The 15781-nt window shown below is 44.2% G+C and overlaps 1 protein-coding gene across 1 annotated transcript; it reads right to left on the minus strand.

Moving 5' to 3' along the window:
• Positions 1-11273: 11273 nt before the first annotated feature.
• Positions 11274-12215, minus strand: LOC137527334 (olfactory receptor 6C74-like). The gene has a single exon (XM_068247842.1). The coding sequence runs from the start codon at positions 12213-12215 to the stop codon at positions 11274-11276; it is 942 nt and encodes a 313-aa protein (XP_068103943.1).
• Positions 12216-15781: the final 3566 nt, after the last annotated feature.

Here is a 15781-nt window from a genome sequence, read left to right on the forward strand (position 1 = left end):
AAGACCTACTCTTTGTACATTATCACTTTCTAGTCCTTTTTTCATATATAGTGTAAAAAATACTCTCCGGTGCTGGGAAAATGCCTTATCTACAAGCTGCGTGTCTTGTGGAGGGATTCCCCAACCCTCAAAGTTTATGCAACAAAGTATATAAATCACTTACACGCGCTAAAATATTCAGCTATTTATTAAAATTTAAAACATAAAAATTCAATCAGTTTCCACGCATACCTCCTTCACACAGAGGCCCCTCCACTCACTCCAACTAACCTACCCTGTCACTCTATCTAAAATTGATTGGATATACTTTCCTTAAGGTTAGGAACTATGTCTAGCTGTTTGTCAGTTTTAGTCTCCTTCAATTGACACGTGTAAGTGTCTCTTTTCAATACACCACTAAAGGGAACGTTCCTGCAATCTTTGAAAGTCTTCACAATTCGCTTTTCTTATGTGTCAAAAATCTCTTTCAGTACAGCGATATAATAGAAAAAACTCACAGTTTCCTTGTAGGTAAATATATTGTTTCTTTGATGAGTCCTAGTTACTTTTCATTCCGTTTGTTCCCGGCTCCAAACCCGCTCATTGCCTACGGGTTATCCCCGTCTGCCCACCGCTTACCAGTCTGACGTCCTTACACAGCATACGTCACTTCTGCATAGGAGTCACCGAAGTCCGCTCGCTGTGTTGTCTCGTCTTCCGGCTTCTGGCATGCACTGCTATTGGGTGACGTCACCACACTAAGCTATTGGAACTTTGCTAGCTTTGCTAAGCTATTGGAACTTTGCCGATGAAACCGTCGGCCTTTTTCAGGAGGATTCAAGGTCTTGAATCCTCCTGAAGAAGGCAGACAGTTTCATCGGCAGAAACGTGTTGAGGTGTTAAATTCAAGTTGACAAAGTGCCCATAAGAATCTGCAAAAGCTTTGGAAGCAGCGTACTGCCAGCGCGCAGCAGCCACCAGCAAAGTTCCAATAGCTTAGTGTGGTGACGTCACCCAATAGCAGTGCATGCCAGAAGCCGGAAGACGAGACGACACAGCGAGCGGACTTCGGTGACTCCTATGCGGAAGTAACGTATGCTGTGTAAGGACGTCAGACTGGTAAGCGGCGGGCAGACGGGGATAACCCGTAGGCAATGAGCGGTTTTGGAGCCGGGAACAAACGGAATGAAAAGTAACTAGGACTCATCAAAGAAACGATATATTTACCTACAAGGAAACTGTGAGTTTTTTCTATTATATCGCTGTACTGAAAGAGATTTTTGACACATAAGAAAAGCGAATTGTGAAGACTTTCAAAGATTGCAGGAACGTTCCCTTTAGTGGTGTATTGAAAAGAGACACTTACACGTGTCAATTGAAGGAGACTAAAACGGACAAACAGCTAGACATAGTTCCTAACCTTAAGGAAAGTATATCCAATCAATTTTAGATAGAGTGACAGGGTAGGTTAGTTGGAGTGAGTGGAGGGGCCTCTCTACGGTGTGGATGTGTGAAGGAGGTATGCGTGGAAACTGATTGAATTTTTATGTTTTAAATTTTAATAAATAGCTGAATATTTTAGCGCGTGTAAGTGATTAATATACTTTTTTCATATATAGTTTTCTTTTTGTTTGGGCGCCTCCTACCTTTCTCATTCTCAGATCTAGTCTCCCTTAGATAGGAGAAACCACTCTGTGAGGAAAGACCCCTCAAAGAGTGGATTTTTCCTGCAGCTGCAACCAACTCACAAGGATCACAAGGTCGAGTGGGGACAATGGCCTCGATTCATAAAGCATTACCTCATGCGGTAATGCTGAAAACAGCAGACTTTACCGACCACTTAGCAAAATGTCAATTCATAAAGGCTGTTACCGCATGAAAAGCTGACATTACCGACCAGGGAGCTAAATTACCGACTTGGCTGCAGTTACCGACAACACATGTCAGTAAATTGTCAGCAAATGTCAATTCATAAAGCCTTGAACATGCGGTAAGCCTGGCGGTAGTTACCGACACCTCTGGTGAGGTCTTAACAAGTTACCGACAGCTCTGACAGCTCTGATTAATGCAAAGTGCAGAGATCCGAAAGTCTGTTTGATTCATCTGTGGAGAGAGCTGGAGAGCCGTCTGTGTGAATCATTTCAGCAGGCAGGGAAAGACTGTGTGACTCATCTGTCTGAGTCATCAGTGGGAGAGCCAGAGAGAGCCGTCTGTGTGATTCATTTCTGCAGGGCAAAGAGGGAATCGGGACACTGCTCTACTCTACCGCTCAATGGGCTGCGGTAATTTACCGACCTCCAAGGGCAGCTGGGGAAATCTTTATGAATTAGCACACAGACCGGGAAAATACCGAGTGCGGTATTTTCCCGACAAGATTTTTGTTATCGCACTGCTGTTTATGAATCGAGGCCTATATCTCCTCACCTGCTCATATGGGTGGTTGCATTCTTTGCAACCCAGCTTTGTTAGTATAACCTTCTACCTGATTAGATAACCTCAGAAAACAGCGATAATACACCAGATTGGGCTCCCGGTGTCTGTGTTCTTTTTCCCTTTTCCCACTAGTCCTTACATACCGTGAAGCATACAACTGTAAATGTAAACATCTTCTGGTATGTGTTCAGCATGCTGCGTGTTATTGCAACAGAATCCAGCACATCACACTGCCAACGCGCAGATGTGCAAGTACCATTAAAATATAACTGCATCGAAACAGATCAAAACAGATGCAGTGTGAAAGTACCCTAACACAGGTACTCTCCATTTGAGAAATATATTGTTTGAACTATAAAGTCTGTTATTTGTTTATGTAATCCATATGTGGAGAAAATAAGAGGTTCTGGCAAGGAAAAGGTTAATTCACATTGTGCCTTTTGTCTTACCTACCAGCATGCATGTACGGCCATATGTACAGTAATTGGAGTCTATACAAAGCTTTTATATACTACTACATCATATAGAGATTAACTGTAAACTCAGAAACTCTCCAGGGACCATTCCTATGGCCAATTAATTTTAGTTAATGCTTGTTGATGTACTAATTGGAAACACTAACTTAAATGAGAAACTTCTCAAACTGCATGTTTGATTACAAAAAAAAAAAAAAAAAAAAACCTGAATTACAAAAAAATTGGCTATATGTTTAATATTAGCCTGTATTCATTTTTTTAGCATTTTTTTCAAATTAGATAATTATGAAATGCATAGTATCGGATGACTACACACCTGTGTGCACGTGGATGACACACTGACACTACAGAAAGCTTCTAAATGGAAAATGTATTTTTTGTTGAAAAAAAACTTAATGTTTTCAGTTTGACTTTATATATTGCTAGCATTATAGCAAAAAAAAAATGTGCAGATCATTTACATTCTTTTATTTTGCAGATACAACCAGAGGTGTAGTAGCCTTAGCAGCTGCTATGGGGCATGTACCTGAGCAGGGTCCAGCTCCAGCAGCCAGGGACAGACTGGACCGGTGGCATATAAGCCACCAGATCACTGGGGGGATTTAAGGTGCTTACTGTGACAGCAGAACATGTTGCAGCAGTGTATGGTAAATAGTAACTCCCCTTCCAACATGCTCCTTCCTTCTCTGATTGGTGTACCTGTCCACATGGCTTTCTAGCCTGTAGCCTTGTGATGTGACTATCCATATGTGTGATGTCAATTCCTGATCATACTGAGTATAGGAAAAAATCCTATACAGTGACACCGCTGTCCACCAAACATCCTGTTCCATAAAGAAGAGTGGGGGAAAATGAGCAGGAGGCACTCCACTGCAAGCACAATATTGCCAAGTTACAAGCTACTGTAACATGAGCCTGTAACTTCCCAATGTGAAAGCAGCCTTAGGGCGGGATAGGGAAATGAAGGGGAGGACAAAGGGAGTGCAGTAGGGAGAAGAAGCAGCCCCAGCATGCTCTGCAGTATCTGTTAAGCGGCCTGCCGGCCTCCTTAGGAGCTTGGGAATAAAGAGGATTGCTATTCAGCAAACATCAAAGTAAGAGAGTTTTTTAACTTCAGTATTGCCTTTTTGGCTTCTTTTTAAACTGTTTAACACAGGAGAATAGAGGTTTAAATTAGCTTTTGCAGCCTGACAGTTACTCTTTAAAACATCTTGCATGTGTATACACCAAGTGTAATCACAAAACAATAATACAATACAATAACATTTGTAAAGCGCTTTTCTCCCATAGGACTCAAAGCGCATGGTTGTGTCTCAGAATAATACAGGGTTGCAGGCTGGGTTGTGTTACAGAGGAGATGGTCAGATGTTCATGAATGCCAGACTGAAGACGTAGGTTTTCAGTTTAGACTTAAATGCTTCCTGGGATGGAGCTGTCCTGATTGGGTGTGGCAGGAAGTTCCAAAGTGTAGGGGCAGCATGACAAAAGGCTCTGTCTCCAAAGGTTTTGAGGTGGACTCTGGGGGTGACCAAGGTGTTACGTCCTTTTGATCTAAGATTTTGGGGGGTGTGATGCAGTTGCAAAAAGTCCTTCAGGTATCCAGGGCCCAGATTGTGCAATGATTTGAATGTCAGTAAGCCAATCTTAAACAGAATTCTCCATTTTATCGGTAGCCAGTGGAGTGAGCACAGGGTTGGTGTTATGTGGCAATGGCGGGGTTGGCTCGTTAACAGCTTTGCGGCGGCATTCTGTACTAATTGCAGGCGGCGCAAGTCTTTCTTATGCAGGCCTGTGTAGAGGGTGTTGCAGTGGTCTAACCTTGATGTGACGAAGGCATGAACTAGGGTTGGAAGATCTTCTGAAGGAATTAGGGGTTTAATCCTTGCAATATTCCTTAGATGAAAGAAGGAATGTTTCACAACAGCTGAGATTTGATTCCTGAAGCTTAATTTCCCATCAATCAGTACTCTCAGGCTGCGCACACAGTCTGAATTGTTCAGGTCTGAACTCCCTATCCTTAGCGGTGTTGGTTGAGACTGGGGCTGCTTTGCTGTTGAGCCCTGGCCCTCGATAACAAGAACCTCAGTTTTGTCAGCATTAAATTTGAGCCAATTATTATTCATCCACTACTGAAGCTCAGCTAAGCATGCGATTATTTGTGGAGTAGGGTCTGTGACGCCAGGTTTGAATGACAAATATAGCTGGGTGTCATCAGCATAGCAATGATATGTCAGGCCATGTTTTTGTATGATTTGTCCAAGTGGCAGCATGTATATGGTGAAAAGTAAAGGGGATAATATTGCGCCCTCAGGTACACCGTATTTTAGTGGTGTATTTAGTAATTAGAGTACTGCTTCACACTGCCAGACCAAACTCGCTGTGTAAAGCACTGCAAACAGCTGTTTGTGTAGTGGCGGCCGTGCTGGACTGGTGCGCACCATGGCGAGAGTGCAGGCGATAGCGGATTTCAAGCCCATATGGTCGCCAGGCTGAGGTAGCTCAATGACAGAACAACAGTGACTGTCCAGCTGCTCGAATTTGGTCTGTCCACAATGAAGCAACGACCTTATTATCTTTGGTGTGCCACCCCCCGAGACACTCATACACAGTCATTGCTTCATTGTGATATGCAAGCCCCTTCACCGCGGCAAGGTAACTAACGATCACGAAGGGCAATTGACACATGTACATGCCTTTTGTTTAGGCAGGCATGTACACGCACCAAAAAAATTATTATAGCGGCCTTCAAAATGCAGGAATCCGCCTGGAGTCCTGGAACCTGTTGGTGGTGGCAGAGAAGGCAGTCAAGTGGCCTGCAGGCAGAGATGCTGTGTGGGGACCGACTTAGTCATGGGGCAGGCAGTCACACGGCGTGCAGGCAGAGATGCTGTGTGCAGGGACTGACTTAGTCTTCGGGCAGGCAGTAGCCCTCTGGGATCCATGTCTCATTCATTTTGATAAAGGTGAGGTACTGAACACTTTTGTGACTTAGGCGACTTCTCTTCTTGGTGACAATGCCTCCAGCCACGCTGAAGGTCCTTTCTGACAGGAGATTGAGGCAAGGCAAGACAGAAGTTGGATGGCAAATTGGGACAGCTCTGCCCACAGGTCAAGCCTGCGCACCCAGTAGTCCAAAGGTTCATCGCGGCTCACAGTGTCTACATCCACACTTAAGGTCAGGTAGTCGGCTACCTGCCGGTCCAGGCATTGGTGGAGGGTGGATCCGGAAGCGCTAAGGCGAGGCGTTGGACTAAAGAATGTGCGCGTGTCTGACATCACCATGAGATCGCTGGAGAATGCTGTCCTTGCCTGCGTGGACATGGGAGAAGGATTACTGGCTGTGGTACCTTTATTCCATTGCGCTGTGACATCACCCTTAAACGCATTGTAAGCATAATTGCCAGCTTGTTCTGCAAGTGCTGCATCCTTTCTGCCTTCTCGTGATTCGGAAACATCTCCGCCACTTTGTGCCTATACCAAGGGTCTAGTAGCGTGGCCACCTGGTACAGCTCATTCCCCTTGAGTTTTTTTTACATGGGGGTCTCTCAACAGGCTGGACAGCATGAAAGACACCATCTGCACAAAGTTGGATGCAGACATACTATCCATCTCCTCCAGTGCTGCTCGTAATGGAAAAATCTACGCTTACGGATCATTACGCGTAATTTTATGCTATTACGCATTACGCAATTACGGTTACGGCGTAGGAAATTATCTACGGTACATCACTGTAATTACGCATAAACTTACGCAATTACGCGTAAGGATACCGTAATGAAGGCGCTTACACTACGATGTTACGCGTAGTGCTGTAAAACCCATTAATGCGTATTTTTTGACACATGCGGACGATATGTACGCAATAGCCGTCAATGTGACAGTTATTGCGTACATATCATTCGTATGCGTCAAAACGTACGCTTATACTGAAGGGCGGGAGAAGATACTATTGGTTGCTTAGGATGTTGACTGATTGGCTACTCTTAGAAAATGGGAGATTTTACGTTAGTAATTACGCGTAAAATTACGCGTAAGTGTTCGTAAAATTACGCATGCCTAGCAATTACGGTAGACAGTGTAATTACGATACCACTTACGGTCTTACGCGTAAATAATTACGCGTAAGACCGTAAGTTACGCGTAACGCTTACGCGTAAATTTACATTGAATTACGATGCGTAATTACGCTCATGCGTAATTTCGGCCCAGCACTGATCTCCCCTTGCTCTTCCTCAATGATGTCAGCTAAGTTCTCCTCCTCCCCCCAGTCACGAACAATACCACAGGAAAGTTGAGCAGCACAAGCCCCCTGTGACACCTGCTGTGGTTGTTCTTCCTCCTCATGCTCCTCCTTCAAAACAACACCTTCCTCATCATCTGACTTCTCTTCCCCACACGACTCTTCCTCCTCCTCCCCCCCTCTGTGCTGCTGCAGTTGTTGAGGAAACATCTGCTTCTGCTGAGAATTGATCCCCAGCTCTTCCTCCTGTTCCTGTTCACACTCCTCCACAGCTTGATCCACCACTCTACGCACAGCACGCTCCAGGAAGAAGGCATTTGGGATCAAGTTGCTGATGGCACCTTCACTGCAACTCACCAGGTTTGTCACCTCCTCAAACGGCTGCATGAGCCTGCAGGCAGTTCGCATCAGTGTCCAGTTCTTCGGCCAGAACATCCCCATCTCCCCAAACTGTGTCCTTTGACTGTAGTTGTAGAGATACTGTTTGATGGCTTTCTCCTGTTGTAGCAGGCGGTCAAACATCAGGAGGGTCGAATTCCAGTCGAAACATCGAGTTCGAGTCGGGCTATCGCAAATCAAGCGTCTCACCGGCAAGTTGTTTCTCCACTCAATATCGGCAAACCGCGCCATGGTGAAGAGGATTTAGCAGGAGGAGAGGAGGTGGTAGCAGGCCTCCCTGCAAGCCGTGGAGGTGTCACTACGTCCGCTGCACAGCCACGTACTCCCTGCTTGCCAGTGGTCACCAGGTTGAACCAATGGGTTGTGAAAGTAATGTACTTGCCCTGACCATGCTTGGCAGACCAGGAATCCGTGGTCAGGTGGACCCTTGACCCAACGCACTTGAAACAAAAAGAAAAACCGAGAGCCCAATATAGTGCAGTAAGTCTAACAATTGTTGGCGAAATAATTAACAGATGTGGATATACTCACAAACACAGGTTACCACATAGGCAACCACTTGAAATGCAGGTGGGGAGTATTAGAACCTGACCCCACTCAGGTTTAAGAAGTCGCTCTCTGTAGATAGAAAGAAGGGGACAGTCCCCTCCACCCAAGGTGGACTATATACTGTGCAAATTTTGGACAGAGGCGCCAGGCAGGTTAAAATGATCTAAAAACAACTAAAAAGGAGGAGTACAGGTGGACTTACCTCCTGAAATGATGGACAATCGAGATTGTTCAAATCGCAAATAACAATTTATTTTGGCACTCTGCAACGCGTTTCGCAGGTATAACCCGCTTCATCAGGCAAGGAGTGCAAGCTCAAAAACCTTTTTGAGCTTGCACTCCTTGCCTGATGAAGCGGGTTATACCTGCGAAACGCGTTGCGGAGTGCCAAAATAAATTGTTATTTGCGATTTGAACAATCTCGATTGTCCATCATTTCAGGAGGTAAGTCCACCTGTACTCCTCCTTTTTAGTTGTTTTTAGATCATTTTAACCTGCCTGGCGGCGCCTCTGTCCAAAATTTGCACTTGACCCAACGCAGTGTGCCAGAGATGACACCACTTGGCTCTCAACTTCATGGTACAGTTTAGGTGTCGCCATTTTGGAGAAATAATTGAGGCCTGGTATCTTCCACTGCGGTGTCCCAATGGCCACAAATTTTTGGAAGGCCTCAGAGTCCACCAGCTGGTATGGTAACAGCTGGTGGGATAACAGTTCCGCCAAGCCAGCTGTGAGACGCCGGGCAAAGGGGGTGACTGGCAGACATTGGCTTCTTCTGCTCAAAGATTTCCCTCATGGACACCTGGCTGCTGCTGTGGGCAGAGGAGCAGTAATCGCTCAAGGTGAGATGAAGAAGATGATGCACCTGAAGGAGGAAGAGGAGAAGGAGGGTGGCTTTGCTTTTGTGTGCTGCTTTTCCTCAGGTGCTCTTCCCATTGCAGTTTGTGACTTTTCTGCATGTACCTTCGTAAGGCGGTTGTCCCTACGTGGGTGTTGGCCTTTCCATGGCTCAATTTTTGATGGCAGATAGTACAGATGGCATTGCTCTGATCTTTGGCATACACACTAAAAAATGTCCACACTGCTAAGCCACCCTGGGGTGTGTGCACTTTGGTAGCGTCAGCAGCTGACGTTGAAGGGCATGTTGGCTGGCTGTCCATAGGTGGCGATACATGGCACCGGACACTGCCACCAGCTGTTTCTGAGAACGAGCTCCCCTGCTTCTTTCAGCAACTCGTCTCCTCCTACTCCTCTCTGACTCCCCTCTCTGAACTGTCCCCTTGGTCATCGTGTCTCTTAGGATCCTACGTGGCATCCATGGCAGTATCATCATCATAATCATCCTGCAAAGCTTCGCTTGTATCAGGCACCTCCAAAACTGCACCAACAGCAGGTACTTCATCATCCTCCTCCTCACACCTTATGTCCATAGTGTCGCCTAACTCAGACGTATGAGGTGGTGTAACTTGCTTAGTGCCTTCATCTTGTTGTAACAATAATGGCTGTGAATCGGTGATTTCCCCACCAAATAACGCTGGTGGATGCGGAAGATGAGGTGTTCTATGTTAAATAGTCAACCACGTCCTGAAAATCTTGGGAGTGGATGGGACGTGCCTTCTTCTGAGCAATATACTTTGGGCCAGGGCCACACAAAATCACATCAGCATGACCTCAAACAGACCTGCCATGTGGCCTACCTCTGGCTCTGCCTCTGCCTGTTTTTTGTCCATATCGGGGGGGAGGGGGGGGGGTGAAGTGAAAGGTATGCACTAACTTGACTAATACAATGTGCAGTCACACAGGTGCAGTGAAAGGTAGCAGTGACTGGTATTACAATATAATGTGCAGCTGTCACACAGGTGCAGTTAACTGGTATGCACGGACTGGTATACTAAACAGCATGTGGTCACTTTTTGAAGTTGTGACGCATCACACCAAATGCTCAGATCTCAGCTGTGATACATCACATATATATAATAGAAAAAATATTATTAATTACCACGAAATGGATGGAAAGAGTGCATTATCCTGAATAAACTTAAAAATGAAGGTTAGAACCTTTCAGGAATATTAATAAGAACAAATAGCACAGCACCGACAATTTGCACCATGCGTTATAGCCACAGTGCGCTCACCCAACAACAAAAAAAAACGCCCTCAGACTCAGTATAGGTGGGTAGCCAGGTATAGCTGCCCCCAGTATAGGATCTCATGTGTAGGTGCCCTCAATATAGGTAGCCGAGCATAGGTGCCCCCAGTATTGGAAGTCAGTTGTAGGTCTCCCTCCATAGGTAGCCAGGTGTAGGTGCCTCCAGCATAGGTAGCAAGGTGCTGGTGCCCTCAGTATAGGTAGTCAGGAGTAGGTGCTCTCCCTCAGTATAGGTAGCCAGCTATAGGTGCTCCAAGTATAGGAAGACAGGTGTAGGTACCCTCAGTATAGGTAGCCAGCTATAGGTGCTCCGCGTATAGGAAGACAGGTGTAGGTGCCCTCGGTATAGGTAGCCAGCTATAGGTGCCCCCTTGAAAGAAGGCTCCCTGAGCGACCGCTCCGGTCGCTCAGGTCAAAGGGTGGCTATGGCTGTAGGGGTAGCAGTGGTTCTTGGATACTTGATTTTCATGAAAGCATTTGCATGTGAATATGTAAAGGATTACCTGATTTTCCAGTATCGGGTATGATTATTACATCCAGTGTTATTAGAGATTAAAATGTATCCCCTGAACTCACAAATCACCATCCTGACCCATTTTCCACACTTCCCTAATCCTTTCTGGCCCTATTCCTTAACTGTCATTCCTTTAATTGAAATGTAATAAAGAATGAAGAGCCAGCTCTTAAGGTCAAAAGGAGAAAATGTACTTGAACCTTTGAGGGAGAGGTGACAGAAAGCCGAGAAGATCAGCCTCAAAGGTGCGTTGTAGAAAAAATTATGTTAGTGTAAGTTATATATGCAGATTAAAAATTCTAAGACACAAGTATAGTACATTTACCAGTAGAAAGATGCTAGGCTAAACATCTGGAAGGAAAAAGAAGGACCACAAATGTAGACATTTTATTTTGAATTTCATAGAGTTAGTCTTGTTGTGTTGTTGTTTTCTCTCTTTTTTGTTTCTTTCTTCTTCCTTTTGAATAGCTTTTTTTTTTTGCTTAAGGTGTGCTTTTTGACTTTGACCAGTACATTTTAGGTCCACTTGATGTGTTATTTTTTTCCACTACATAAATTCAACTTCCTCTTCACAGATGACTTCATATCTTTATTTTTTAGGCTGTAAATGAGGGGATTGAACATGGGGACTGTGGCTGTATTGACTAGAGAGAGCAGCTTATTGTATACCAGACTATCTGTTGTGATAGGTTTCAAATACTGAAAAATTACTGTAGTACAGAGAAGGATGAAAACTGTGAGGTGTGAGGAGCAGGTGTAGAAAGCTTTACGTCTTCCAGTGCTGGAACTAATCCTTAATATGGTACCAATAATAAAAATGTAGGAAAGAATAATTGAAAGGATAGGGCAAAGAGTCACAAAGGCAACTCCTTGTACTATGAAAAGAAGTTGAAAAACAGAGGTGTCACTGCAGGAGAGTTGAACGACACTGAGGATATCACAGATGAAATGGTTGACTATGTTGGATTTGTAGCAGGAGAAACCAGCGAGCAAAATAATCGTAGGTAAAAGTTCTATGAAACTGAGACCCCAACAAACAGAAGCCAGAAGAGCACAGGCTCTATGATTCATGATAGCGGTGTATCTCAAAGGATTGCAGATAGCCACATAGCGATCATAGCTCATAGCTGTTAGGATAAATAATTCATTAGTAGTGAAGCTTCCACAGAAATAGATCTGGGCCATGCAGCTTACGTATGACATGACATGATTACCAGTTAGACCTATAAGAAGAATTTTGAGTAGAAAGGCGGTCATAGAGCTAATATCAAGAATGGAGAGATTGGCCACAAAGAAGTACATGGGAGTGTGTAGATGGTGATCTAAGCAGATCAAAAGGACAATGGTCATGTTTCCAGCAAGAATCAAAAGATAAATGAGTAGAATCAAAAGGAAGATCGGAACCTGAAGCTCTGGAACATCCGTAATTCCTTTGATGATGAAAAATGTCACCATGGTCTGATTTAGTTGATCCATGAGGCTACATTTTTGAAATGCCTCCTTATAGCTTTAGTTTTCACTGTCTTTAATGCAATAATAGATGAGTTATTAAAAAATAGGTTCACATAGAAATATCTAATATAGCATGTGTGAGGATGAGGATACGTTTCAAGGTAAATAAAAACATTTTAGTGGTTTATTTTTTATTTTTTTCAGTTCTGAAGTTCCATTTGTTTCCTAATGTCCCTTTCTCACATAAATTACTTTATTGACTGCTATTGTGGAGTGTATGTTGTATCCAGGGATGATTGTAGTCAGCCAACTTCGCTATGCTGGAACTATGCATAGTTTTACACAATTACGCTTTGCCAAACTACAGCTTCGAAATTAAATATTCGCTTCATATGCATTTCATAGACTACGCATTAAAATATGCAATTACGCGTAGTGCGAAGCGTAGTGTATGCGGATGCCTATGCCCGTATGCAGAAAATTTTACGCATTAATTTCTGTTTAATTGCTTACATTGGGACCTCTTCTGCGTACATTCCCCTTTCCAATGCGTACATTTGTAAGCATACAATCGCACGCTAACGCATTCGTAGTTCACTACGCAATACACATGTTTACTACGCATAGTGGGCGTAAGCTATGCATAGCGGTACTTTGCTACGCGTAAATTCATAAGCATAGTTTTAAAACTTCACCTACGAACTACGATGCATAGATGCGAACTACGATGCATAAATTCACACTGGCATAGTTTCTGCTCATCCCTGTTGTATCTTTACTGTTTTAATAGCTGCTGGTGACATCCATAAGCTGTTTGCTACATGTTTGCGGTTACAATCTACTGTATATACTGTAGCAGTTGATTGATGCACAGCCTTCAATACTGCATAGAAATGAACAGAGCACTTATGGTTGTACACCACGTCCATGATGAAATCAACAGTGCTCCAACACTAATTGATTTAAAGTGGGATTGTCAGATATAAAATCAAATTCATTTTACCCACTTCTCTGTGTTTATTATGTAGTCTACATCCTGACCCTGCATTGCAAGCATTCCAATTTAATCATAAATGTTTCTGATGTAATGAATCTTATCTCAGTCAGCCCGGCTCTATTCTGGTGCATTATCGGAGAGAGAAAGGCTAGTTATCTCCCCTGCTACATTCCTGCTCCTCACTGACTGGTTGAGGGAAGTTCAGCGTGACACAAGACTGAGTAGAAAAATACACCTCACCCCTCTGCAGAAGCTGCTGAAATACGACTTATGCCATGCTCACGTGTTTACAAAGAAAGTTAGATATGACAGTGCAGTTTCTAAAGAGCTCAGTGGGGAGGAGGGCTCGCAAAAAGTTCGAATTCACGCGAACCGCCATAGACTTCAATGGGCAGGCTAATTTCACAAACTACGAAGACTGTTTCTGGCCACAAAAGTAATGTAAAACTAGTTTCAAAGGCTCTAACACCTGGACAGGGGCATGGCGGAGTGGGATCTATGCCAAAAGTTCCACCAAAAATTACGTAGTTGACGCAGAGTTGGTTTTTATTCCGTAAAGGGCAGAAATCACAATACATTCCTACATTTGAGGGAATAAAGGGCTGCTTTTAAATGTCCAAAGTGGTAAAGTAAAGGTTATTCCCTATAATTCAAAACTGTACTGTTTAAAGGTTATTCGCAGTGACAGACCAAACGCTGCGTTTACCGAGCTTGAGCCCTAACAGGTCTTTAAGGCCCTTAGGTGTGTGGGCGCTGCATTTGCGCTCAACTGAAGCAGACTGGCTCAGTGTACAGCTGAATTTTTATTTTTTTCTTGGGCCTATTTGTTAAAGTTATTGCTAAAAAAAAAATTATTTTGAAAGTTATTTATGTATAGAAAAGTTATTTATAAAAAAATAAAAAAAAACAAATGTATTTATAAAAAATATATAATTTCAAGGTAAAGGGTTTTTAGAAAAAAAAAAAGTCAGCAGGTGTCAGGCTGGCAGCAGTTCTGCCTGCCATTCGTGGTGGTGGTGGCACCTACTCCACTGCAGAGCCACACAGTGGAGGCTTGCCATTGGTGTTCAGTTGGGTGGCAGGCTGGCAGCAGGCCTACCTGCCATTCGTGGTGGTGTCACCACCAACTCCACTGCAGAGCCACACAGTGGAGGCTTGCCATTGGTGTTCAGTGGGGTGGCAAGCTGGCAGCAGGCCTACCTGTCATTCGTGGTGGTGTCACCACCACCAACTCCAATGCAGAGCCATGCAGTGGAGGCTTGCAAGCAATGAAATGCAGGCTACCTGAAACTCCATCATGGTGTCTGAAGAATAAAGAATGAGAAGGGAGGGTGGTGGTATGCATAAACTGGCACCCTCCTTTTTGTTTAGTTTACCCTGTTTGGCAAAGTTAATTATGACAAATTAAAAAATACAATTTTTGTTTTTTACAAATTGAAAATTGAAATGTATTTATACAATTCTACTATGTTTTTTTCCTGGAATGTTAAGTCAGCAGGTGTCAGGCTGGCAGCAGGTCTGCCTGCCATTCTTGGTGGTGGTGGCATCAACTCCACTGCAGTGCCACGTAGTGGAGGCTTGCCAGTTGCCATTGGTGTGCTAAGGGGGTGGCAAGCTGACAGCAGGCAGCAAAAGTACCAAGTCATTAGTAGAAGAGGAGGCAAGAGTGTATCTGCTCCTAATCATAATATCAGGAACCAGAGACGACCTGTACCATGCCATAAAGAAGTTGTGCTGTGTACAAATACCTGTGTCTTCTGAAGTTGTGAATGTAAAAGCAATCTCTAATCCAACAAAACTGAGAAGCATCGCACAGAAAATTTTGCTGCAGATAAATTGCAAGCTTGGAGGAGAGCTGTGGGGAGTGGACATTCCTCTGAAAAATCTGATGGTGATCGGAATGAATGTCTACCATCATGCCGGGCTGGAGTTCCAGTTCAGTGACAGCCTTTGTGGCCAGCATAAATTCTTGCTCGACCCGCTGGTACTCCCGTGTAGTATTTCAGCTTCCACATCAGGAGATTATGGATGGCTTGAAGTTGTATGTTGTGGCCACTCTCCAGAAATACTATGAGGTAAATCATGTACTGCCAGAGAAGATTGTGGTGTACCGTGATGGAGTGTCAGATGGACAGCTCAGCACAGTGCAGAATTATGAGATCCCGCAGTTACAGACCTACTTTTGAAAATTATTCCCCTTGCATGATTGTCATTGTAGTGCAGAAAAGTATCAGGACCAATCTCTACTGCTCAGCATCTGGAGAATTTGTAACTCCTGCTCCCGTTACCCTTGTGGACCACATTGTCACCAATCACGACTGGGTGGATTTCTTCCTGCTCTCCCACCATGTCAGGCAAGGATGTGACATTCCCACTCACTATATATGTAATGATGAACACTGCAAACCTCAGCCCTGATCATTTACAAAGGCTGACTTTCAAATTGTGCCAAATGTACTGGAACTGGCCTGGGACCATCCGAGTGCCAGCACCCTGCTAATGTGCCCACAAGCTGGCTTTCCTGTCCAGGCAGTTCCTTTACCACGAGCCTTCCATTCAGCTGTGTGATAAGCTCCTCTTTCTTTAAGTGTGT

The sequence above is a fragment of the Hyperolius riggenbachi genome, chromosome 8 (genome assembly GCF_040937935.1).
Source record: "Hyperolius riggenbachi isolate aHypRig1 chromosome 8, aHypRig1.pri, whole genome shotgun sequence".
In the NCBI taxonomy this organism is placed as follows: domain Eukaryota; kingdom Metazoa; phylum Chordata; class Amphibia; order Anura; family Hyperoliidae; genus Hyperolius; species Hyperolius riggenbachi.